We start from the raw sequence: 27,374 nt of genomic DNA, 5'->3' as shown, positions 1-27,374 counted from the left end.
GAGACACAGTTTTACCCCAAGCAGAGCCTCCTGCAAGCCGGCAGCCCACATGGGGGGGTCTCTACCAAATAGCCAATCACAGCGCTTATTTGGCACACCCAAAAGAAAAGTTTTTTCAAGCTTGTGTTGCTCACCAACACTTTTTACTATCTGAGTTTGGCTCACAAGCAAAAAAGGCTGGGGAATCCCTGCTATAGGTTATGAGGAGACTGTAAAAATGAAAGAGCTGGTGAAACATGTGAATTATGTGTGCAGAATTCACTATGCTGTACTGAAGCAGCCTGTCAGACAATGGTTACCCGATAAAGCTGAAACTGCAGTAAGGGTCTATTCCTCGCTAAACCATCCCACATCAACACACAACAACCTGGTCCCTTGGAAGAGAATGTGAATTCTGTTAAAACAGCAGTACAGTCATTTTCCAGCCGCATTTTATTGAATACAGTCATTGTGGGCAATACCTTGGTCGCTGCGTATGATATACTGCCATCATCTTCCAGAGAAAGGTCTTTTAACTTCTCAAAAAATGTCTCATCATATGGTCCATCCAGTAGTAGTGTGCCTCTGAAAATAGCATATGGGGGGGGGGGGGGGGGTAAACTTCATAGAATATAACTCATGCCAATAAAATAAAGAATGTTCAGTTATTAAAATTCTATAACGTATGCAATTAACGCTGGTGATTATTTTCTTTATATACATATATGAAGTACATAGCTATTCATTATACACTGATCTGTGTATAGGATATAGATTAGATAGGTGTATGGATAGTTGTAGGGATAGACTATTCAGGTGTAGCTGTTTCATACAGCTTATTCATTTATTAATTTGGTGCCTGAGATACATTCCCACCTTGAATCCTCAGACAGATACACACAAATGGAAGCAAAACGCAAAGTAAAATGAGATGACGCACTGCTGCCATCTTCTGGTAAATCAGTGCTTTGCTTCAATATGCAACATTTCTCTTTTAGCTATTATTATTCATGATTGTTAGGGAAAGCAGAATTCAGTTATTTTCTAAATGGAATTCCCAGTATAAACAAAATAAAAAAAGTATGTAATTCACTGGAAAGGCAACAGAAGGATCAGCCAGGATTCTGATTGATTTCTGCTCAATGCGATGAAAGATGAAACAAAGGCAATCACCTTTCCTCAGGGAACTCCTCCAGGTACTTCTCCACTCTCTTGTACAGTGGGTAGAGCCCTTCAATGTCCAGCATGTCCAGCATCTGAGCCTGCAGAGTCTTGTACAAGATGCACCCTTTAGGCAGCCCTGTCGCCTCGGTCACGTGTTTACCTGCAGGGAAGCATTACACAAGCTGCAGTCACGGAAAACTAAAAATATTTAAGTGCTGAAATAGTAAGGATGGCAGGATATCCACATTCCTCCCATTTTAGTTTAGATATGTTTACAGAATATAGCAGGGTAATATAGCTGGGAATGGCAACGGCACAAACTAAATGGTGTAAATTGATGTAAATGGTGTATTACCAACAAATTAGGCTAGATATAGTACACATTATATTTTGGGCTATGCTACCAGCCCACAGCTATTTAGCAGTGTTGTGGAGACATCTGTGCCTGAAAAAAATGCCCTAGTAATTCCATATCTTCTGCTGATTCCCTGCAAAGGCTCTGCTGCTGTCACTTACCTGAGCTTAGGGGTGACGCACGATAGGCAGTGCAGTTAATATAAAGCAAGGCTTATATGTCATTACAGGGGTAGTTAAACTTTTATTAAGTTACTTTTATTAAGTTATAAAATAATTAGTATTTTTTTTTAATTTTTAATATTGATAAAATGAAATGATTCACACAATGAAAGGGGTACTTCAACTATTAATTAACCTTTAGTACATTATAGAAAGGCCTGTTCTTAGCATTTTCTTGATTTATATAATTTTTGAATTATTTGTTTCCTTTCACTGACTGTTTCCAGATTTCAAAAGGAGATCACTGACCCCAGCAGCCAAAAACTACTGCCTTATGGGGCTACAATTTTATTGTAACTCTTTATAACTTATGTCTCTATTTAGTCTCCTCTCCTATTCATATTCCAGTCTCTCATTCAAACCACTCCATGGTCGCTAAGGTAATTTGGACCCTGGCAACCAGATAGCTTATGTCTGAATATCACTGTATACATTACACTAAAAGTTAACTCAACATTGAACTACTCCTTTAACTGTTATAGGGCTCCTGTTCCTCTGGGCCGTTTTTTTTGCATATAAAATATGTAAGATATGTAATATATAAGCCACATTGATCTTAAAGCTCTTCAACAGCTACAGCTCCCATCAGTTTGGATGGTTTGCAGGTACATGTGTGAGAGCCTGAAACATTACAGCGCTATATAAATAAGTTTAGCAATATTTACAATAATAATACACAGGCCAGTTTATTTGCTTCTGGCTACACGGAGCACAGTGTGTGTGACTGCGATAGGGACCTCTGACTGTAAGCTCCGCTGGGGCAGGGATTGGTGTGAAAGATGAATAAATGTCTGTAACCTGCTGCAGAAATGTCAGCATTATAGAAATACCAGGATATAAATAATGAATGCACAATTACATGAGAACATACTGTTTAACAGGTCTGGGCAGAAATGGCTGGCTTCGCAGTAGTTCCTTCCCTGGGACAAGGGAATAAAAGGCATGATGTTTGCTGCTCTGGCCGTGTCTGTGCTGTTATTTAGCAGGACTGTCGTCAGGATGTGGATTAACTCTTTCACAACAGTTTTTGGGCATTGAGGTCCACTGATTAATCCACTGGCAGGAAAAAGAAATGGCTTCAAGTGGTGAGCAAGTTCATTTATGTCTAAAAAGTGCTCCTGGTCATCTCTACATCCATAAATTAATTCACCATTCTGAGGGAAAAGAAGAGAAAGGTTACTATACACCCCATTGTAACAATACTGATACACAATATATGTTTTCAGCAGTAATGACTAAGCATAGCCTGATGTTCATTTAGGGAGAACTTTGGGATGAGTAACTTCCTGACCTGTATACTCACGGCTCTAGGTGTCAGTGGTACACACCTCGGAGGGTACATACAGCCCTACTTGTAAACAGGCAATATTTCCCCTTTAGCAGGAATAGTGCTTTGGGGTGTAAGGAGCACAGGAAACACAGATGATGTTCATAGAGCGCCATGGAAGTAAAAGGTGCAGAGACACAAAACAATGTCATTAGCCCCTTTTTATAATAATCTATAGATAAATACAAGCAGAGTGATATAACCTGTAGGGGCACACCAACCAGGCAGGAAAAATTCCCTGGTTTGGCCTGGTTTGTGAGCTCTCACAGGTTATACCACTTAGACTGCTTGTTTTAGCAGCACCTAATGGAGACAGAGAGGGTGGTATTACTCACATTGTTAAAAGCACTACCTGAACCCAGGATATTAGGGGTGCAGACAATAAAATAGCATTATCTAATGCTTGTATATAGAATGCACCGTTTTGTGCCCATGATCAGGGACTCCCCCCTTATACTTTACTTTCTGTGTACCCTCTGATTTATTGGAGTTTTCTAGTTCAAATGTGCTAGTGATATGCTGCTGCCCAAAGATCTGAGACTACAGCAACCATATGCATGTGTACGAGGCACTGGCTTCCCCGGTTGCCATTTGAGCTAGTGTAAGCCACTACCAACGCCATGTGTGAATCAGTCTGGCAGCACCTTACTGCTTAGCATTAAATGCAACTCACCTTAAATATCTTGAGATTATTTTGGGACTCCTGCAGCAGATTCATCAAGGCAAAGTGCATTCTCTGCTTATTTCTACAGGAGAGGAAAAGACATTTTTTCACTGTAAACATGTCTCACCCTGATGGAACAAGTGCTAGCAGCCAGTCTTCTAGCAAAATGCATTTTAATGGCCTACATAGATCTCACATTGTGTAGTTCTGGCCTAGAACTGTCTAATAAAAAAGGCAGTTATAAAGAGAGCACAAACCATTCTATCCGCTGCTATAATTTCCCATTATCAGCAGTAATGGGACTAAATAATGAAGCCTTCTATTAAAAAAACCACACATACAGATGTGGGATCTGTTGTTATCTGGAATGCTCAGGCCTACGGTTTTGCAGATCAGTGGCCCCTCTAATGTGAAGACTCTGCTTTAATGCTATTTCGTCTTTTATATGTATTTGAGTCTATAATAGCTGGATTTATTAAGCCAACCAAATACCAATAAAATTGCACAAATCTATTTGTGCTCATGTACTTTTATGGCCAGTGAGGGCACGGAGCACCTGCAGATAAGAAATCAAGGGTGGCCGCAGCGCCACCTAGCAGCAGATGTATGAAACAGCATGCGTCCTTGCAGACAGAACAGTGTTTTTTGGACCTTTTTTGTTGCTCGTCTTTAAAATCATTTTTAATGTCTACTGAAATGTTTTGTTTTTTGTTGTTGTTTTTCATTATTTGGGTTTCACTTTAAGCATTAACAACTCAGTTGGATAGTTGTGGTGTCTACATGGATTTATATTAAATTAACATCAGTTGTAAGGTCATGTCTTATTTATAGCAGTCTTACAATGCAAGAATGACTTGTTTACATAGGACCATATGGAAAATGGGACTGATATATTTGAGAGCATCCTTGATGATAGGTTTCTGGATGTAGCAAAACTGACACATTCTCTTACATTTTGTCACCACTGTGCACATTGGGAACATCCCAAAAATCTCACATGGAAATCTTATTACCATAAAGAATTTTGGGACTCATGAGATTTAACATTTGTTGATGTATTCATGTATAAGAAATGGAATATGTACCCCGAGAAGAGATCCAGCGGGCAATATTTGCTGATTCTTTTCCACTTTCCTTTGGCAACCTGCAAATGAATAGGAGCAGATTAGACATGAAGCAGAGAGGTAAAATACAAGATGTCGCCACTTCACAGTTCTCTCCAGAGCCCCCCGTGCAGTATGATTTCTGTTTGACATACAGACACCCTGGCTAATGGACTCACACTCATGTTTGCTAATGGAATGCTCTCAGTAAGCCAAGGAGGAAAATGCTATGCAAAGTAAAGAGCATTTCCTATGCAAATACCTTCTGTCTCTCTCTGTATCTAAACCACAAGCAGCCAGCAGGACTGTTCTGCAACAGATGTTGTAGATATGAGTAAGGTGGCCCTGAGCAAGTCTGAAGGACAAAACAGAAACATGTCCAGCAGCAGATTTGGGGGATTGTACAGTGCTGCTATAATTATCTGATAGACAAAGCTACTTCAGAAGAGCCCACAGGATATGCACCTTTGTAAAGGTGGCCGTATACGGGCAGATTTCAGCTGGCGATTCAGGTCCTTTAGACTGATTCAGCAGCTTACCTGCCTGTGTATAGGCACCCCCGACAGGCCTCCCCAACAGACATCTGGCCTAAAGTTGGTCAGATCTAGATCAGGCAGGTTTGATTTTCCATTGGATCTGAACCGCATCAGCTCATTGATGCGGTTCTTGGTCTGACAACACCTATGCCCGCCATTATAATTTGATCAAATAAGCCGGATATCGCTCACCTTAGGTGGGCATATGAGGAGAAGATCTGCTCGCTGTTAAGGTGGCCATACACGTTGTAAGGTTCTGGCAACCTTACAACGTGTATGACCACCTTAACAGCGCAAACTAATGTCTAACTTCCCCCTGTAAGCCTTCATAATTCCCAGTTGCTTCCAGTGTTAGACAGAGAGGTGTATGGGCCAGGTATGGGACCCGTTATCCAGAAACCCGGTTATCCAAAAAGCTCCAAATTACAGAAAGGCCAGCTCCCAGACCCCATTTTAACTAAACAATTCACATATTTAAGAATGATTTCCTTTATCTCTATAATAATAAAACAGTACCTTGTACTTGATCCCAACCAACATATAATTAAGCCTTATTGGGGGCAGAACAATCCTACTGGGTTTAATTAATGTTTAATTTATTTTTTAGTAGACATAGTATGGTGATCCAAATTACAGAAATATACCTTTCTGTAGAGATTCTGGATAACAGGTCCCATAACTGTATAACATTTTTATTATGTAAAGTGTCATTATCACTTTAGAGGTCAAGCTCCTTCATACCAGAAACTACAATATGTACCATACTCAACAAATGGACAGCAAACAGGAAGCATACAAGTCAAGCCTTTATAGAGTTACACTTGTTACCTTTAGATGTTGGTGCATGCAGAAGCGACAGATTTTCTTTTTGATCTCCTTTGTGATATGGGCAGAAGATGGAATGAAACCGCATTTAGGCTGAAAATAAAAAAATCATTTCATTGACTAATAAATTAAACCAGTTATCCTTATGGCCCAATCTGAGCAGAGAAGACTAAAACAACAGGCAATATCCCACTGTGTGCAGCTGCCTGGAGGTTACATGGTAATAGAGAGAACAAAGCACAGCAGGCATCAGAGTTACTTGCTGCATGCAGGGTTCTTTATTTAATCACTGATGCTGGAAGGGTTATAGAAATATGACACCAAAGAGCTTATGTTTATATTACAAGAAAAATCATGGCAACAATTCAGTGAGACGCATGCATTTTCCCCATGTAAAGCTTTTACTAGGAACCAGTTTCTTAAAGCCACAAAAGAGCACACACACATTTGACAGCAACATTACTCTTAAAGGAAAAGTAACACTAAAATTTTTTAAGTAAAAAATCTATTCTACCCTGCTCCAATAATTGCCCTATCCTGCAAACCACTTAGTATTTTGAATACTTTATTAGAAAATACCTGCTAAAACTTGGCTTCCGGTCATTTGAAATACGGCGATACGGCAAAGGAAGGAACAGCATCCACTATGCGATGATCGATTGATCGAACCTAGCCTGACTCCTTCTTATACAGAAGTGTTACTTTTCCTTTAACATAGTTTGTGGGGCTTGGCCCTTACATACTATTTTACAAACTGTTTTTTTATTTTGCGGTTACAAGAGGTTTTTTGTGACAAAAAAAGTTCTTGCAGCTTTACACTAAAACAAGAAGCTACTGATGGGAGAACCATAATTGGTTCTCAGATGGAAATACATTGCTAACCCAGAGAGGCGCTGCTCCCACATACTGCTGCCACAATCCTTCCTAACTCTCCCCACTGCCCTTGCATACTGCAGCCAGCCCTTTAGTCTTCTCAGCTGATCCCCCGGTCCCAGATACTGCTGCCAGTGCCCCACTACTACTGCACCCACACTGCTCCAATATACACCTACATGCCCTGCACCCTTACTAACTGCCTCCACACACTTCTGCCAGTCCTACATTCTTCCCAACTCACCCAGCTGCTTCCACACAATGCTGCCAGTCCTGACCCCTACCAAACTCACCCCCGGCCTCTCACATAATGTTCTTAACACAGCTCACTACCCTGCACTGTTGCCAATTTCTACAAACGCTTGGAAATCATGGAGCACCATACTACTTAGCAGGGCCAACCCAAAGAGGGTCCAGCTTCTTAGCCCTTTGCCAAAACAGAAACTAAGTATATTGGGAACCTGTGTTTCTTTCTTAATTAAATAAGTTATTAACATTTATTTATAAAGCTCCAACATATTCCCCAGTGCTGTACAATCTAAGTAAGTCACCTCACTTTTCGCTAAACCTCACCCCCTGTGCCCGCAGTCAGGACCATCATGCCTTTCTGGACCCTTTATTACAAGGTGATGCCTGACTAGGCAAGTATGAGTGCAGTAGTGACAGTTCACCAAGAAAATTACTGACCTTAATCTCTATACAGAAGATGGGCCTGCATTCTAAAAAAGGGAAAGTCTGCAGTCGGGTGAGGTTAGGAAGGCACATAGCATAACCACTCACATCCATCTCTTTCTCACAGCGAGATTCTGCAACAGAATAACAGCAGCACATAATTGGTTATGGTTAGCATTAGAACTAGAGATTTTTCTATTTAATCTTTGTAGCTACTTGTTGCGGCTACAAAAACAGAAAATATCTATTTTGTAGCAGTGACAAGTAACTGGCTACAAGTGGTTTGCTCCGTTTGTCATTGCTATTGAGGGTAAGAACCCACAGAGCAGTTGAGTCGTCCCTGATAGATCTCTGCTATCACAGGTGACAAACTGCTCCGAAAAGGTTTACCGAAACGATGCAAAGTGCTTTCCACCGGAGACTCCTATTGTTGCCAGTGGAAAGCCCTTTGCATCATTTTGGTAATCCGAAGTTGCGCAGTTACCTCCTGCAGGCAACTTCGCGCTACTTCAGATTACTGAAGCGTTGGAAAGGGCTTTCCACTAGCGACTCCTATTGTTGCCAGTGGAAAGCCTTTTCAGAGTGCTATATAGCAGAGATTGAACTCAGCAGAGACGACTCATCCACTCCGTGGGTTCCCTAAAGGGAAGGAAAGTAAAAGTGAATTATTAATAGCAGCACAGGTTCAGTCCCAGTAAGGTCACTGCTTATAATGAGAGTGGGCAATATGGCAGCTCAGTGTCAGTAGGAGTTTATGTTTATTACACAAATAGCTTCTCACACCCTGACTCACTGCTAGTCACTCTCACTCCTTAAAGGATATAGTAAAATCATGAGGGCATCCTCCCATTACTGTTACACTCCCTTCCTTTTCAGAATTGTGCAAACTGTACAATAGCACTCAGCCTTCAGCCTTGCCCTTTTATATGCTCATGGAACTACTTCTCCTTATAACTTAAAATTGGGGCTACACTATTCTCCACATAAATGATGGTTAGTGTTGTCACCAGTTATACATGGTGCTTAGTGATATTACTTATCTGATTTGACTTCCTAAATCTTGTGTATAACCTGAAACCTTTCACCCCATATATTTAAATATAAAGATATGAGAAGCCTACTCAAGGGTTCCAGCAGGCCTAGTACAGAGGCACTCGGCTCGCTGTCTTGCACATGTTTACTACTGTGGATCCCTTTAATGCTTTGGATCCACAAAACAGATGATGAGCTGGAGAGAATGAATAGACATCCTTACCACTAAGTAAGATACCTTAATATCCACCTTACTAAAATGACAAATATTTAAAGGACAATGAAAGGTTAATATAAATTAAAAGTAAGTCTAAAGGCATTCTTTTTAAGTACTTACTGCATATCTAAATTCCCAGATCCCTGCTTGCTTCTCTGAGATATGGTGCTGGCAGCCTACAGCAGTGTGAAGACTACAGTGACATCACAAATCTCTCTCCCCTTCCTGTAGGTGCCAGCGGCAGCCTTCCTATTCTCTGAGCATGTGTGTAACTTGATCCTGTCTCCTGTTCTGAGCTACACATACCCACCAGCCAATCAGAAGCGGATCTGGCAGAGGGGAGGGGGGGGAGGGAATGAAACACATGTGCAGTATGAAGCAAGGAGGGAAAGGAAGGGAGAATACCTTTTTAGAGATGGCTGCCTGTTCTAGAAAATGTGAAGTAAGTGTGAGTGAGTAAATATTTGATTAGGTGAGCCAAAAGTGTGGCGTTTTTACTAAACAATAGGAGGACTATTGGGCAGTATGCTTTTTACATTTTGGACTTGCATTCTCCTTTAAAGAGAAAACAAACAAATAAGTGACCCCAAAGTTGTTCGGAGAATGCTACGGCTGCTTTATTTGTACATTTGGATTTGTTTGACTTCTCTCGTTTGTCCATTAAAATAGTGTATGAGATGTAACTATGCAGAAACCTTCTGGGTTTAGATGGGATTTAATGTGCTACTGTATACTGGAAGGCGTGGCTGCACAATGAATTCTACAAAAAAAAACAAAAAAACAACTACAACCACCATCAGACGCTGTACATAAGTGCACACAATTTCCAATTTCCTCGCTGTGTGTGTTTTTGTGGTTTCCTAACCAAAACAGAAGCTAAGGAGGCTGGCACTAGCATCATCTACCAACCCAAAATAGGAAGGCTGCGCTTGCTCTGAGTGATGTGGCCCTCGGAGCAGTATAATCTGGTGATCCACGTTTGTGGCAATATTCTTCTGACATTTGGTTAATCCATTTTAAAAAAAATAGAACAAGGGAGAAAAAGGGTCCAAAGGTTTTAACCATTCCCACATTGTGGCCACAGCCCTAAATATTGCCAAAACACACCCCAGTTGTTGCCTAGCCTGGACTGGTCAACTACTAGGGCAAAGAACAACATTTCCATAAATTAGGCCTTGAGGCAGAACAGATAATAAGTGTGTATATTATACTTATTGAAATATTGCTATTACTGCGGGTATGCTGAAACAGAGTAACAAGATAAAAGTAACCACTGATAAATCCCCTGTATAAAATTAAATTCTCCTGATCTGTCAGCCAGACAGACAAATGGTAAAGTGAGGGGATAAACAGTATTTAGTGCAGTTACGAGTACGATCTTGTAACTGCAAGAACATGTGACTGCAGGACAATGCAGAAGAGCCACACAATGAATGTGTTCTAGGAAAAAATCTATCAGTTGCATTATTTCCTCCCCAAAGTTACAAAACACTGAGGTATAGAAATGTGCTCTGAATATACTTTTCGCCGACGTCCCTCTGGTGACAAGATTATTCCTGTTAAGTGGCAAGGTAGAACCGATAGGTTAATAACAGAATACATGGTCATTTCATTAATGCATTCATATACAAATATCTGATGGGTCACAATTGTCTCCTTACCGGGTCTCTCTGACTGAACCTTTAAACATAAGCGTTTCAAAAAATCCAGAGGCAACTTGACCACTTCCTGTGGGGGTAAAAATATTCCATGTGAGTAAACGGCAATGTTCCTTTGTTCTGAAACAAGAGGGCCGGCTGTGCCAGCTCCCTCAGTCAGTTATGAACCTAGCAGCATGAATGTGACAAGCACTGGCCACACTGCTGCAATTACACACTCACATCTTTCAGAGCCAGACACATGTATAACACAGTTGCAGTTAAACTAATGGTACAGTTTCCATACTTATAAATCTTTAACCCTTTCACTGCAAGCAAATTTGGTCACTTGCAGAACTTTTTGGCAGACAGTTTTTGAACATTTTGCACTCTTTCACTTTAGGGGCCTTTCCTGAGGGAACTTTTATTTTACCCTGAAAAACAATGTGATGTTTTTTTCAGGACAATCTAAGCTTTCAAAATATGCTATTTTTGTGTAATTCCACTGCCCATTAGTCCACAGATATAGGTTTCTAAATGTCTAAAACATAATATTAACAAGAAACAAGTTAATTTAGGCATGAAAATACAATAGATTTTGGTAAGGCCCAAGTCTCCTGAGTTCACCAATACCAAATATGTGTAGTTTAATAAGTAATAAGATTTCTCACTTATAGTGGCATACTGCTGGGAGTTTTTGACTGATACATTTCCAAAGCACTGCTCCAGAAAGCTGCATAATTTAGATTTCACTAACTTTCACTAACTGTGGGTTTACCCTAGAAAACTATATATTTTTAGAAAGAACAGATTCTGCCAAATCCAGAATAGATAAAATGGTATACTTCAAACTTCCAAGTTGCAATGCAACTTATCGTTGTTTATAACAATAAAAATTGCTTTAAATCTTCCATTCTATAGCATTATATCTCCTTTCTCATATCTCGGTTCATAAGGTAACCAGATAAAACACCCAAATATGTTTTCAGTGACTGCCCGTGACGTCACTCCCCCCAAAGCCCGCGACCCCCTACTCCCCAGCAGCTCCGTTGCCAGATTTCCTAGGGAAATCCACGGCAAAGACTGGGGGCATTTTTTTTTAAAGCCATCCCCCAAAACGTGCCGCCCTAGGCACTGGCCCTCGGGTACCTTAATATAAATACACCCCTGGAGGTCACTCCTGCAACAATTGCATCACAGGACCAACATGAAAGCCCCCCCTTGCTCGTTGCCAAGGGGGCTGTTATTGCTCCTGAGAAACCTCTATCTGCCCAAGAATGTACAGCCTACATGCTTGGTAGTTAAAGAGATAGCTCCCTTTTAAATTCACTTTGGGTGTGTTATAGAAGAGCCGATTCTTAACTTTTCAGTTTGCCTTCATTTTAGTTTAGTTTATAAAAAATTATTTGCATTCTTTGTTTGACTCTTTCCAGCTTTCAAGTGGGGGGGTCGCTGATCCCCAGCATCCAATTAACTAGTTTTCTGTGAGGCTAAGTTATTGTTACTTTTTTTTTTTATCTGTTTGTTAATCATCTTATTTAAACCACTGCCTGGCTGCTAGGATTATTTGTACCATAGCAACCAGAAAAGCTGCTGAAATTCCAAACTTAAGAGTAGCTGCACAAATGCTAAATAATGTAAAAAACACAAATAAAAAATTAAGACCAACTTCGAATTGCCTGAGAAGAGTTCTCAAAATTGCATTTTTGGAAATTTCCCAAAGAATTCACCTTAACCATATCTGGGTGAATCCTCCTACGATACCCTGAATGGCAATATTCCAGTCTTTCTGTGTTATACTGCACATACCCCATGATGCACGTAGTTTTCCCCCAGGAACTGCTTCATTATGTGTTTGCCGAAATCTAGAATATTGTGCAGGTGCTGATAGACTTCTTCTGTGCTCTGGGAAAGGAAAAGAAGCAGCAGTTAGTCTCCAACAAACCATACAGGAAGGTGCAGTCTCAGTCTGGCAGGGAAGGGGTAAAAACAAAATCTATTATAGCATAGAGACCACCAAAATTATCCTCAGGACACTTAAGGGCCACACTTACCTTTTCATGAAGATCTTTTTGAATGGGGTAGAGGGTTCAGGGGAGAAAACAAGAGCAAGGGGTGAACAGACTGTTTGCCAAAAGTGAACTATAAAATTTCTATACAAGCCAGGGAGGTCTCTTCTGGTAAACTGCCTGTATACACCCTTTGATAAATATGAGACTAATGGGCTTATTTATCAATTTCGAGTTTGTGAATGAGTTTTTCTAAATCGAATAACCTTGCATAATCGAATGCTCACTTATTTATTAATAAAAAAAAAAAACTCATTCAATGAAAAAACTTGAATACCTAGAATTTTGACAGTTTGCAAATGTGGCTTGACCTTGCCTAGGACAACTCCCACTGACTTCTATAGAGTCTCGCAAGCTTTTAGATAGCGAGATTACATTTCCTGTTCTCAAAATGTCCCAGTAGAAACTCAGCCTGCACAATAATTGGTTACAATTTGATACATTAGCGGCTCACAAAGACTAAAGTAAGTGTTGAGAAATTTATCACCAAATGTATGCAACTGTGATAGTTTAAAGGAGAAGGAAAGGCTAATAAAGAGTTAATCTCAAGCTACAGGCATACCTTCAGTTGTCTCAATAGTGCCCTTAAGTCTCCCCATATTTCACCTGTTCAGATGATCAGAAGCCAAACAGGAAGAAAAAACGCTGAGCTGGGTAAAGAAAGTTCCCATAATGCCACACTCCTGCACAGACATGCAGACCAAGTGAACATGCTCAGTTAGTTAGACTATGGGGCTGATTTACTAATCCACGAATCCGAAAAATTCGGATTGGAAAACAAACATTTTGCGACTTTTTCGCATTTTTTGCGACTTTTTCGTAGCCGCTACGACTTGAGCGAATTGTCGCAACTTTTTCATAGCCATTACGACTTTCGCGAATTGTCGCGACTTTTTCGTATTGAGCGCTCGAAAAAGTCAAAATACAGATCATTACAAAAAACCGCATTCGGACGCTTTTCGGACGTTCGTAGATTAGTAAATGTGCCCCTATGAGTCAGCTTCCTGCTGATTGGCTCAGATCCACATTCCTAAGGGGGGGAGTGAGTTCTTAGCATTCTTGAGGGAGGGGGGAGCAGGAGAGGGGAGAAAGAGAAAGCTGCGTGTCTCTGGCACATGAATTACAGACACAAGAAATCTTTTCACAGAATAGTCAGTGCAGCGTTTCTGTGAGTGCTTATGGCTGTATTTACATAGACCTTTCTGATAAACCTTACTTAGTTTTTACCTTTCCTTCTCCTTTAAAGATGCCGTTTCATGATCTGTTAGTGAGAATCATGGGTGGGAAATTGTAGCATTTAAACATTAAGAAAACAGGTAAAAGAAAAAAAAAATAGGGAAAAAAGTAATTTTTGGTGTATTAAATGAAAACATTAAATTTCAAAAACAATATACTTTGTTTTAGGGAAGATAAATCTATGGCAGTGTTGGACTGGGGGCCTTCAGGCCAAATGAAGGACCTAAAGCTCATGGTCCTCAGAAACATCGACCTCCCTGTCACCAATGAAATACACCCTACCTCTCCCTTCTGACCAGACTGAAGCTTATTGGCTCATATTTGTCTTTTTATGGCCCGTCCTATTGGGCAGGTTAGAAAATCATGTCAGCTAAGGACTACATCATTGTACACATCTGCCAAATCAGCCAGAGACCTGCTTGTTCCTAGTAGCTACAGGATTTTGCTGGGAAGTATGAAGACCCTGTTGCTATGAGGCGAATAACCACAGGCCAAAATGTAAGTATTTACATGTATATAAACCCTGACTGTAGCTGAATGAACAGAACTAACCGAATGACTGAATGGGTTAGCACTTTGGAGTTAACATGTCACTAGCACAGTAGAATGCCCTGTAGATGAGGGCTGTAGTTTTTATAACAGACTGTACCCCAACGGCTATGATAAGTTTGTAATGCTGTGGAGGTAACAGGGTTCTTACCTTATTTATGTTGGGGAGAAACTTAAGGAAACGCAAAACCACACAGCTCTGGGGAGAGAGAAATAAAAACACAATCATTATGGCGTATAACTGTTTGTTACAATCCCCTGCTTTACTGATCCCTATCTCATAGGGCACGGTAGCATTATCATATGCATGAGGAGTTACTCATAAGGAAAAACCTACATCACAATATTCACAGTACTGTACAAAGTATAGGCCACTGAACTTGCACAGAAAACAGACAGTGAGTTCCAAGTAATGTCACCCTACTCCCCATAGTTTGCCAAACCAGTGAGAATCAGCTCAGTGCAGGGCATTGGCTTAAGACTGCAGAGCCGGAGCTGGGGTCAGAAGCAGCCAGAGGATTCAGGGAGCCGGAGGGGGAGATGGAGGACGCTGGGGAATGGAGCTGGAAGATGCTGCTGGGGGGGGGAGCTGAAGGATGCTGCGGAGGATGCTGGGGTGGGGAGCTGCAGGATGCTGGGGGAGGCCCTGTGATTTCCGATAGCAGCCCTGGGCGTAATGCTGGCCCGGCCCAGCCCGTCTGTAAGTCAATGTGGCCCCTGAGCCAAAATATTTGCCCACCCCTGGTTTATATAAATAAGCAGCTGTATATCAATTTAGGGGGCAGCCATTCAAGGTAAATAGTGCACAAGCACAGACAGCTGATAACAGGCTGGGGGGAATGCAGTACCAGGCTTGTACGGAATAGAACAGGCAGGCACTAACAGTGAGGGTACAGAGGGCCGAGTATAAATAGGGCTTCTATTCCTGGCATCAGTACAGTCACGCCATTCTCATGCGATAACCCTGCTTCTAAAGTGCCTTACAGATACTGTGTCCTGCTAGGAAGCAGTTTGGAAGTAAAATATCCAGCATATTAATTCTCTAAAGTCTGATGCAGAGCAGCATAACAGCAGCATAACTTGTGAAAGAGATAACAGCATGAACAGCTATTATTATGTCCTGAGTCAGGATGCTTTGTGTTCTGTAGATAAAGCCTATGTTTGCACATTCTAGAAACTACTGCTGAAACTGATATGAGTGGGAGGATTATCCAACGCTGCCTGCCTGTGTTAGGAACTCCCAGAGGGGCTGGGGTGCTGCCTGCTACTGCAAGACCAAACGACTACGGGGCAGATTTATTATGCAGTGTAAAAAAAAAAAAAAAAACTCTGCATACATGAGCATACATTTCTGCAAATTTCATTTTACACAACATAATAAATATGCCCCTAGGTATCCTGGAAACTGAGAGGAAAGCCAGGAGGCTAAGAATTCCCAAGTATTGTGAGTGCTACTCTCCAAGGTTAGTGAGGGAACTCATCAAATGTGTGAAGGTAGCGCCCAGAGGGCAGGATTTACTTTTATGATTTATGTGCTGTATACTGATGGGCACCCCTGTGTTAAATAAAACGCCTTAGAGTGAAGAAAGTGCCTGTCGTGGATTGTGCATATATAAAATAATGTGTTTGTATATGTGTGCATGCGTGTGCGTGTATATATGTATCTATATATACACACATACACACCCCCTATAGCAAATAAGGGAAAGTTGTGCTCACAACTAAACAATTTTGGACCATTAGATTTGGGTGCAATGTGATCACAATATTCATACAGACATTCTGCGCATTAAGCTACTTAAAATTCCCTTCCCTTTATACAACACGGGATTGTTTGTCCATATATTGCAATATATTCAAGCTGCCCACCTATGCCTGTCATCCCTGGATTGGTCAGAACTGGCCTAACCTCTCTGAATGGGAACTCACAGTAATACACTACTGTATGTAACAGCAGCCTTGTTACGAGAATCGATGACAAACTATGCCTGCAGGGAATGAATAACTTCTCTTGTAACACTGCCTTATTTACAATACCTAGAGGTAAAAGTAATTAGAGAATATCTCCTCCTTTAGTGAAACCAATTTAACCCCAACCTCTCATACAGTCAAAGCAGCTTCACAGCTACACACAGCTTAGATCACTGACCATATGGGGATTTAGGGGAGAAATCAAAAAGAAGAAACCATAGAATTACAACCAGAAGGGACGTCAAATGATACGTTTTAACAATTACAAAAAACCATCATATTTTAGAATATCTCCCAATTCAGCGTATCCTCCTAAGCTCATACTAAATGTTTATGGAGTGTATTACATGGGTTCCATAGGCGCCCTATGACGCTGCACAGGTCTAATAAGCTTAAAATCTTAGGGTGCTTTCTCTATGAGCCTGAGTGTGTCAGCAAGTAAAAGACCAGTAGGTGTGATGCTTTTTATTGTGCCTATTGCTTTCAGCAAGGATCAGATAACTCATACGTCTCATCACCTCTACAGGTAAGTAACTTGTACCTTCTACGGTGCAAGGCCCTACATGGGCACTCAGGGTCTAGCAGTGTATTAACTAACTTGCCACACAAATGCCAATATCCAATCTATGTCAAAGCATGGCTAGCAATATCTCCTAGGCTTTTGGAACAGCTAGGCAGGAAACCAACTCCTGAAAAATGTATACAGAAATGTGTTTTTGTAAAACACCAGAAATAATTCCTGGTGTATCATTTTTAAAACAAGGCCACACAAGTGACCGTAATAGTGGCCCGGCTTGCAGGGCAGCGTGGGAAAGTACACTAAATTACAGAGTTGGCAGGACACATTAAATCTCTGTCTAATTGCACCTAAGCAGTACAGTGATCATGCCTTGTGGGTTCAGCTAAACAGTGTGGTTCAGATTTCACACAAATTACACATAAACCCTTGCTATCAGTGATTAAGCAGCTCTTTGTTCCATGGGTATGGGTGTAACGGCCAAGCAGCAATTTTAGCCTTGTATAACTGTAACTGCAGTTGGAATGTGCACACTGAGAACCTGTCAGAGGTATAAAGAATCCTATTGATTAAAAAGAACACTCTGCTCCTTGAATTACTTGCAAAGCTAACACACAGGACTGCTGTGCTGCCTCCCCAGGGCCAGGAAATATGGCACCCAGGGGTTCCATGTGGGGCACAAGTACGGCTTAGAAAATAGGTGTTTAGCTAAAAGGTGGAGTTCATAAAAGGAATACTTTATATAAAAAAAAAAAAAAACACCTCAGTTAATAGAGCATCTCCAGCAGAATCCTGCATTTTCAAAAACACAGATTTTAATTTTGAAATTTCACATGGGGCTAGCCATATTCTTCATTTCTCAGAGTGCCACAGCCATGTGACTTGTGCTCTCATAAACTTCAGTCACACTTTACTGCTGAGCTGCAAGTTGGAGTGATATCAACTGCCCAGAAGCCGCAATTGAACAATGGGAAGGAAGCAAGATAGCAGCTCCCAGTAGATATCAGAATAGCACTCAATAGTAAAGGTGGCGACACACGTGGCGATTTCCGATCTTTCGTGCGACCATCGGTCACACGAAAGATCGTACAATCGGCCACAAACCGTTCAGGGCTGAAACGGCAGATAAGGAGGTAGAAACAATAGGATTTCTACCTCCTTCTGCCGATTCAGCCCCGACGGCAGATTTTGCTCAGGCGCCTTCTATGGCGCCCGATCAAAATCTTTTAACTGGCCCGATCGGCGAGTCGACTGATCAGCAGCTTCCTCGACTCGCCGACTTGACATACACGCACCGAATATTGTACGAAACGAGGTTTTGTACGATATTATCGGTGCGTGTATGGCCAGCTTTAGAAATTCAGGTCCAGCGTGGGACTCGGGGAAACAATAGGTTATCTGAAAGCAGTTCTAATGTTTAGCACTGGCTGGCTGCATATGTATATATTAAGATAGCATATAATAGAATTATCCCCATGTCAGCATACCAATACAAAATATACATATAAAGCTCACTTTATGAGAGGGGGGGGGGACTTGCTCTTGGCCATGTATTTAAGGAAGGTTGCTAGCAGCAAAATGCAGTGAAACAAAGGAAGCACTGGCTTGTTCCCCATGCATGCTCCCTCTTCCTTCAACTACATTTAGTATCGGTTATCCTCCCTTTGTTACTCTGTTCTTCCCTTTCCCTTAGTCGCCTCCATTATGTTAATGCTATTATTATATCTGGGATGGTAGAGTAAACCTTATAAGGGAAAACTGGCTCTTGAAGCTGTTGATTTAAGAAAGAAGAATTAAGCAGATACAGAGAGTTGGCGATTGGAAAGACTGTGTGTGATTAATTCACAGGACATAAAACTGAAAGTAGTTAACAGATCACAGCAGCACAGGGAAAGTGATAAACAAGAAAGGGAAATGCTTAGTAAAACTATCAAAAGGACTGGGATGCTGAAGTAGCACATGCGTGTATACTGTATGGGTATAGGGGTGTGCGTGCGTGTGTATACTGTATGGGTATAGGGGTGTGTGTGTGTATACTGTATGGGTACAGGTGTGTGTGCAGTCTTGCTGGAAGAATACACCATGCAGTTTTCACAGCATATAAAATACATAGAAGGTTTGTACTGTTTTAGATGTTTTATAAGATGCTCGTCATTCTAGGTATGTTATCCTTTCAGCCGTTCAGTTATACAGGTAAGGGATCCCTTATCTCGAAACCCGATATCCAGAAAGCTCCAAATTATGGGAAGGCCGTTGTCCTTACAGTACATTTTAAGCAAATAATTATTTTGTAATTCTTCAATTTTCCCAAGAAAATTTGGTCATACCTCCCCAATGGACTCGGTGGTTCCTGCAAACAGTCCCAGAGTGATGGTCCAGAGTGTAAGTGGCCATGGCCTACTGGGTTTAATTACGGTTTAAATAGTTTTGTTAGCAGACTTCAGATAGGAGATCAGAATTACAGAAAGACACCTTATCCGGAAAACCCCAGGTCCCGAGCATTCTGGATAACAGTTCCCATACCTGTATTTTGAAGGTTTCTGGATAATACATTTAGAGATGATAGATCCCATACCCAAACAGCAGCAAAGGACCAGCCAAAAAGGTAAAATACTTGTATTCCATTTATATATTCTATAAGTTTGCATCTGTTGTTTGATTACCTACAAATAAGCAATCTTGGAAAAAATTCCTATTTTATTTGAGAAAAGGTTTTCATTCTGTAATGCTGCATTTGACCTATCTACCTTCCTTTGACCTAAAATAACTGCATCCTACAAATCTTATTATTTGCAGCATAACTGTGCCTTTATAACCATATGCGGCTTAAACAGCTGCACAGAATCTTATTTATAAACAATAAAACTTATATGAACCAGAGAAGTGCAACAGTAAATATATTTGATTACATATATAAAACACCTTAGTTACTGATGTTACTGGTCCTTTAAGTTATCACTAGACATCAGCAGTAAAGAACCATAAATAAAGCCCAGATATCTTATTTAGTTCTGGCAGGTTTCCATCTAGTAGCCGTAAGTAGAAGTGCTAGCCAAACGAGAGACAATGGCAGCATGTGTGCTCAGAGCTTTGCGAGTGCTCTCAGTACAGAAGAGTGATCACAACTCTGCCTTTAAATAATAAAAGGATTGATTTCATCTGTTATTTACAGATATACATACACACCCACAGCAGGCAAATGTAAAAACACAGTAACAATGAGTAAAGTGATGAAATCTAGACAGATACAGATGCATTATTAAATAAGAGGCTCTAGACCTTTCTATTAGAGGGGGTATATTCTCACAGAAGGAGGAATACCAGGATGATACCAGGATAGAAGGCTGAATATCCAGGCTCATGTGCATGGTGTGGGTTTTACCACAGAATGCAATAAATCTTGAGGAGCCAATGTTTGACCCATATAGTGCGACAGTTGGCCCAGAACAACACTGCGCACCTTGCTAGTAATTCTATCACACGGGGTAAACATCAAACCGAAAGGCTCACACAAAACAGAAGTCCGTAACATAAAACACGCATTCATTATATTTAACAAAAGGGAATAGAAGCTTGCCCTCTCCTACTCTCCTTCCAGTCTGCCATTCAACCCACTGTCTAGTTGCTAGTGTTATTAAAGGGTCAATAAACTCCAAAGGCAGAGTTGCATTACAATTTTCATAAAACATTGTAAAAAAAAAAAAAAAATACAATACAATGAAGATCAATTAAAAATTATCTTAATGGTACAAAAATCTGATTTTAAAAGTTATAGTTTCCTAAGAGCAAATTTTGCCTACTCAGAGGAAGCCATGTTGCCTTTTTACAACTTGCAGTTAGTGGTCATTAAAAGCTACGGGGTACAAATCCTGTACAGCTATAGTTGCATGTAAGCATAAGTAACAAAAAAGCTAGTGGAAAACGGTCAGCTGATTTCTCCCACAGCTTGAAAAATAGGCACGTATTAGTGTATGTTTAACTGCCATTGGTAACTTCTATTGAGCTGTATTTGTTCCTGTGCCAACGCGCAGCAGCCACTGCGCAATGGGACTGTGTATCTTGCCAAACATAACACAAGCTCTTTGAAGTATGGAAGTGGAAAAGGTCAGTGCTTGTGGGGTTCTTAACCCCTGCCCAAGCCATGTGAATGCAAACAGGCCCAGGGCTCAAAAATAGACACACCGGCATTTTTAGAGACATATTTTTAAACAGTGAAAGTAAGAGCTAAAACCCTTGTTAAAATCATATATTATATATAATCACTATTCTATAATAACCTCCTGGTAAACTGTGCTTAAAGAGATACTGACACTAGAAATAAACCTTATTTTACATCTATCATAACATGTCTTTGTGTGCGATTTATATTTTTGCCATAAAAGTAGTAGCCTGATGCTTTTACATTCCCTATCTGATCCCCCATGTTCCCCTATGAGGGGGCGGCCATATTTGTGCAGCAGTAGGCCGTTAGCATTAAAAGCTCTAACTGACAGGCTGAGAAGGGACAGTCAGGTGGGCAAAACAGTCAGGTTTAGGAACTTCCAGTGACAATTACTTACAAATGGAGACCTATCAGTGAAAAATTATCAAAATGACCTACAGGTAACTTTTAATGTACAGTAATAATAAGTATAATTTTAAAGGGCACCGACCACTAAAAAAATTGTTTCCCCTGCCAGAGGTGTAGGCTAATACAGCCCACACTCCGGTAGTGTGAAACAACCCTCTTTTTTATTTTTTTTTTTGATGTTTTTTTCACTTAATAGGCTCCACAAGCACCTGCATGGGGAGGGAGCTCCCAGCGTGAATGATGGCCAACACAGCCACCATCAAGTGCTACAAACTCGTTCATTACGCAAATGCATGTGATGCAAGATTGGGAGGCGCCTCCAATGCTCCTACTTCTTGTGCACAATGGTCAAGCAGCAAGGCACTAGCAAGGCAGAATTTTTGTGGATAATATTATTGTTTCCCCCAACCAGAGTGCAGGCTCTAGCAGAGGAAACCGTTTTTTATTCATAGGTGCCTTTAAGGGAATACAGAGCTTTCTGTAGCAACAGTTTGTCTGCACTGCAGCTATGACAGAAACAAACCATAATGATATCTTCAGGACTAGGACACACACCCGTCTAGTTTATGTAAGTGCTACTGCTGCGCCCAGCGAGCAGAAATAATAGCAGTTAGGCAAGCCTGAAACTGCAAACAAGTCTGTCAACAGTAACAACTTCTTAGGGGAGGAAGTGGTAAAACAAATATAGAAAGAAAGCTAAAAAATAAGGCATGAAGCCCTTTAAAACTTATATATATATATATATATATACACACACACACACAGCCTGTATTTGGAAGCATAGAAGCATGATGTATGTAGTCCTCCCTACTCCCAGCCCCTAACATCAACTTCATTGAGGGGCAAAAGTAAGGGAGCAGCAGAAGTTGCAGACCCCAGTGGGGCCCTGTTTTTACTGCCTGCACTATAGCAGGGGTAAGGACATGGCTAGCCAGTACCCCCCTTGATCCAGATGCTGTGCTTAGTGCTCTTGCTCTTCTGCCTGGGGGAATACAAAAATAAAAGGCCATGCACATTCTGCTTAAAATACTATAAATTAACTAACAAATCATGTTCACCAGGGCTGCTTTAATAAATGGGCAAAATGGGCATTTGTTGTGTGCTCCCTTTAGCCCTTTTAATAGCAGAACTTGGAGAAGCAGAACAAAATGTTAATCATGTGGAAAAAAAAGTTATTAATTCATTAATAACACTAATCCTTTTGGAAATACCAGACCCACTGTAGCCTCCATAGATAGACAGTGCTTGGGGAGAAAAGTGAGGGATGGAATAAATAATGCTAATTATACCATAAGTTTTAAAAGTCAATTGAAGCCCTGATAAAACACTGGGCATTATTAAATGGGATCTAAAAGCTAATTTTAAAAAATGTGTCAAAAGTATCAGGCACCAGGCTGAAGGACAGTTAGGGAAATGCATTTTTTGATAAATCTAGATACACCTGCAAGGTCAGTTTGAAGATAAACAGGGTGATTCAGCTTTAAGTTAACTTTTAGTATGTTACAGAATGGCTATTTCATTGTAACATTTCGATTGGCCTTCATTTAATCTTTTCGTGTTTTGAATTATTTGCTTTCTTCTCCTCTTTCCAGCTTTCAAATGGGGGTCACTGACTCTGACATCTAAAAAACAAATGCTCTGTATGATTACAATGTTCTCATTCTTATTACTTTTTATTACCTATTGATGCCCTCTCTAATTCATATTCCAATCTCTCATTCAAATCAATGCCTGGTTTCTAGGGTAATTCGGACGCTAGCAACCATATAACTGTTAAAATTACAAATTGGCAATCTGCTGGATAAAAAGCTAAATAACTCATAAAACACAAATAATAAGTGAAGATGAATAGTCTTGGAATATTAATCTCTACATCATGCTAAATGTTAATTTAAAGGTGAACAACCCTTTAAATCAGGGTGAGTTTTAGGGTGACCACTAATTTGCTCCGTAGCGTATGAAAAAGTTGGCGAAAATTCGCTCGGTGCGTTCGTGCCTTTGTGAATGTGCCCCATAGTATTAGCTTGCCATCAGAATGAGAGACTGCTAGTAACAGGATCAGAATTTGTTCTTGTGGATTAGGCAGAATAACTAGTTGTTTTATTACCAATACTGTAAGAAAATGTAGTTGTTTGAAATAATCCGAGACAGCCACCACCCTTTCTAAAACCTGAACTTTAACACAGTCCCCTCCAGAATATGGCAACACCGCCATGTGTAGAACAGACACTGGGCTGCTCTGCTAATGCCCAATACATTGCCCCAGCCTAAAAGTTTAATAAACCCAATGAACAAGTCCTAAAACCTTTTTAATCAGAAGAAATCTGAAGAAGATACTAACCCAAACTACTAGAACTACCTCTGCTTTACAGAGGTACCAGTACTGGCTCCTGTTATTGCCACTCTGGATAATGGGAATGTACTAGACTGGTGTTTAGCTGAACTCCTCAGTAACAGCCATACACACAGCACCAGATAAGAATGATAGCATTCACCTGCGGGAATATGCCAGCAAGCCTGCCCCCTTTGCCAGGGTTGTTAGAACTGACATTACTACCCTACCCCCCACGTGGGCAGCATTACCACAGAATGTAATAATTTGCCCTTCTCCCACAAGGTGCTTATGTACCCCACACACAATCAGAGCCTATTTATCATCATTACCCCAGCAATACAGTGATCAAACATAATGAATAAGTTTCACTAAATGTGATTGACAGTTTATATCATCTGCAGCCATCCAAATAGTTACACTAGTTGCTCTCTGGCAATGTAGAAAGGCTGGGGAGAGGGGGGGGGGTGAATATACAACCTGCTTCTGTCCTTTTCAAACTATAACTCTTTAAAGGTGGCCATACACGGGCCGACTATAGCTGCCGATATCGGTCCCTTGGACCGATTCGGCAGCTAATCGGCCCGTGTATGGGGAGAGCAGAGCGGCCTGGCCGACCGATATCTGGCCTGAAATTGGCCAGATCTCGATCGGCCAGGTTAGAAAATCTGGTCGGATCGGGGACCGCATCGGCTCGTTGATGCGGTCCCCGATCCGACTGCCCCATTGCCGCCCACATAATCCGATCGTTTGGCCCCAGGGCCAAACGATCGGATTATTATTTTTTTTACCTAAATGGTCCCCGATATCGCCCACCCGTAGGTGGGGATATCGGGGGAAGATCCGCTCGCTTGCCGACATCGCCAAGCGAGCGGATCTGCTCGTGTATGGCCACCTTTAGACTGTAAGCTCTGAGGAGCTAGGCCCTCTAACGCTTGTGTCTGTAAATATTTGCTTTATACTCCCAGTGCAGAATAACTTGGTGCTTTATAAGTATGTGTTAACACTGATATCTCCCAGGGCCTCACCCCATGAAAGCTAACAGTTGGAGGACTACAGGTTGCACATGTCCCATGTATATCATTATTAAAACGCACAATATTATAACTCCTTTATAATGTAATCCATTGGGAATCTTCTGAGGCTGGGCTCCATGGCCACTGGCCCCTTTTCTGCCCTAAAACCAGCTCTTGCAGTAGCCACACACACCAGCCCTTATCCACAAACACAAGTGTGTGAGACTTGCAGTTCGCTTAGCTGTGTCTCTCTCACACAGGCAGGAAGGATGCTGGGATAGCAGGTGGCACAGCTGTACAGGGAGTAGTATGGCACAGCTGTACAGGGAGTAGTATGGAACAGCTGTACAGGGAGTAGTATGGAACAGCTGTACAGGGAGTAGTATGGAACAGCTGTACAGGGAGTAGTATGGAACAGCTGTACAGGGAGTAGTATGGAACAGCTTGCGGACTGAGAGTCTGAGCGCCTGACAGGCAGACGGGGTGCAGGAATGTTACAGCACATGACACAGGGGCGCTGCGCATCGTGTTGACGCCCCCCCCCCCCTCCCCGGCTCCCCAGTTCCCCGCTCCCCGCACAGCACGGTCCCGCTCCCCGCACAGCACGGTCCCGCTCCCCGCACAGCACGGTCCCGCTCCAAGCAATGACTCCTCACCTGAGCGTGTGACACTACCAGGCTTTTGTTTCCCTCCCCGTGATAACTCCATTCATTCTCATCCATCTTCTCCGATTCCATTCCCACACCCTCACCGGGCACTAGCGGAGCGTGCTTGTGGGAATACCGACAGACCGGAGAGGGAAAGGAACAAGCAAGTTGACGTGTCCCCTCCCGCCCCGACAGCTCCGCTCACACCCCGGTGAGTATTTGTACCACACTCCTCCTGCCGGGATCCAGACACATCTACTCCGGCCTACGTCACCACGCTCCGCCTATCTGTCCAATCAGTTCTCGATTATCGGTACGGATGTTGATTACCATAGAGGAGAAAGTCAGCATCTCTATGGTTCTGACTCTGTGAGGGGCAGAGGTGTGTGCAGCGGTGCGTTTAAGTAGTGAATATCTAGAGACTTAGTGCTGCAACCGCCCGGGCTGACAAAGGCTTTTGCCTTCTGGAACGCGTATGCTACAGTAGGGAGCGGATTCTCCCGGAGCAGCACGTGTATAAACAGAATGTGTGTAACTGGCCAATAGCATCCGGTTATTCTTCCAGCGGTAATGTGTCTAACTGGCCAATAGGATCTGTCTTTTCTCCCAGCTGCAATGTGTCTAACTGGCCAATAGGATCTGTCTTTTCTCCCAGCTGCAATGTGTCTAACTGGCCAATAGGATCTGTCTTTTCTCCCAGCTGCAATGTGTCTAACTGGCCAATAGCAGCAGCAGGGCTTCAGTGACGCACGCTGCGGTGATCGGTGGCGTTATTTTGGGCAGGTCTGAGGGCAGCTCATGGGGCGAGAGCTGAAAGACGCTAGGCCCATAGTTTATATGGAATTTGGTAGCAACTGTTATATATGTCGAGATCTGACCTCATCTGTTTTAAAAGTGAAGTACAAGTCTCTTTTAGGGTAATATAATAAATTGGCTTAGTGAAAGCTGGTTATGGATCTTGATGGGGCCTATTAGGGTTTTTTGTAGAATTTTTTTTGGTGCTCAAAAAACTAAATTTTTCATGGAAAAAAAACTTTCCCCCCATTTATTATGCAACAAAATCACAAAAAATGCAATAAAAAGAATACTGCATCAAAAAGCAGTCGAGCTCATGTAGTGTCAGTGGGAGCAGTCCTAGGCACATTGTAACAATCTTTATTTGTAGTGTTTTTATTTTTGTTTGTAATCAATGAGTAGACAAACTTGCTTTTTTAAAAAGTGTGTTTATCAAATCTGAATTTTGATAAATCTGCCTTGATTGTGTCCTGCCTTGGTCTTTGTTATGATCCTATCATTAGCCCAGGAGCCAAACGATCAAATCAGCCCTATTTGTCTCTGCTTGTCTGTGGGCAAATTAGGCAGAGATTCAAAGAGCAGATCAGAATGAGCATGGCTAGCTTTAAGCTGGCCATACACTCACCAATAATATCGTACAAAACCCCGTTTCATACGATATTCGGTGCGTGTATGGCAAGTCGGCTGATATTGCAGGAAGCTGCTGATATCGGTCGACTCGCCGATCGGCCAGGTTAAAAGATTTTGATCGGGTGCCATAGAAGGCGCCTGATCAAAATCTGCCTTCAGGGCTGAATCGGCAGAAGGAGGTAGAAATCCTATTGTTTCTACCATTTATCTGCCGTTTCAGCCCTGAACGGTTAGTGGCCGATTGTACGATCGGAAATCGCCACGTGTGTGTGGCCACCTTTAGTCTGCTATTTGTCTAGTAATCTATAGTAGGAAATCAGAAGATAAAATTTACTGGCCAGCTGTTTGAAAACACATCTGGTTGCCATGGGTTACTAGATACGGGCAAACTCAAAGGTAACATATTGTGTGAAAAACAAGAACGTGCCAGTGCATTA

The 27,374-nt window shown here is 41.6% G+C and overlaps 1 protein-coding gene across 1 annotated transcript in view; it reads right to left on the bottom strand.

Annotated features, from left to right (window-relative positions):
• Positions 1-25,713, bottom strand: part of ippk (inositol-pentakisphosphate 2-kinase) — a 31,171-nt gene extending 5,458 nt beyond the window's left edge. The window contains 11 exon segments of the mRNA NM_001079280.1: positions 462-564; positions 1,153-1,303; positions 2,591-2,873; positions 3,720-3,792; positions 4,796-4,854; positions 6,178-6,267; positions 7,735-7,853; positions 10,630-10,696; positions 12,415-12,510; positions 14,611-14,658; positions 25,522-25,713. Coding sequence (NP_001072748.1) covers positions 462-564; positions 1,153-1,303; positions 2,591-2,873; positions 3,720-3,792; positions 4,796-4,854; positions 6,178-6,267; positions 7,735-7,853; positions 10,630-10,696; positions 12,415-12,510; positions 14,611-14,658; positions 25,522-25,602 — 1,170 coding nt within the window. The 5' untranslated portion in view covers positions 25,603-25,713.
• Between the last annotated feature and the right edge of the window lie 1,661 nt (positions 25,714-27,374).

Source organism: Xenopus tropicalis, chromosome 4, assembly GCF_000004195.4.
Source record: "Xenopus tropicalis strain Nigerian chromosome 4, UCB_Xtro_10.0, whole genome shotgun sequence".
In the NCBI taxonomy this organism is placed as follows: Eukaryota; Metazoa; Chordata; class Amphibia; order Anura; family Pipidae; genus Xenopus; species Xenopus tropicalis.
The sequence above is the reverse complement of the archived record's forward strand: the minus strand, read 5'-3'. Positions and strand labels throughout refer to the sequence as shown.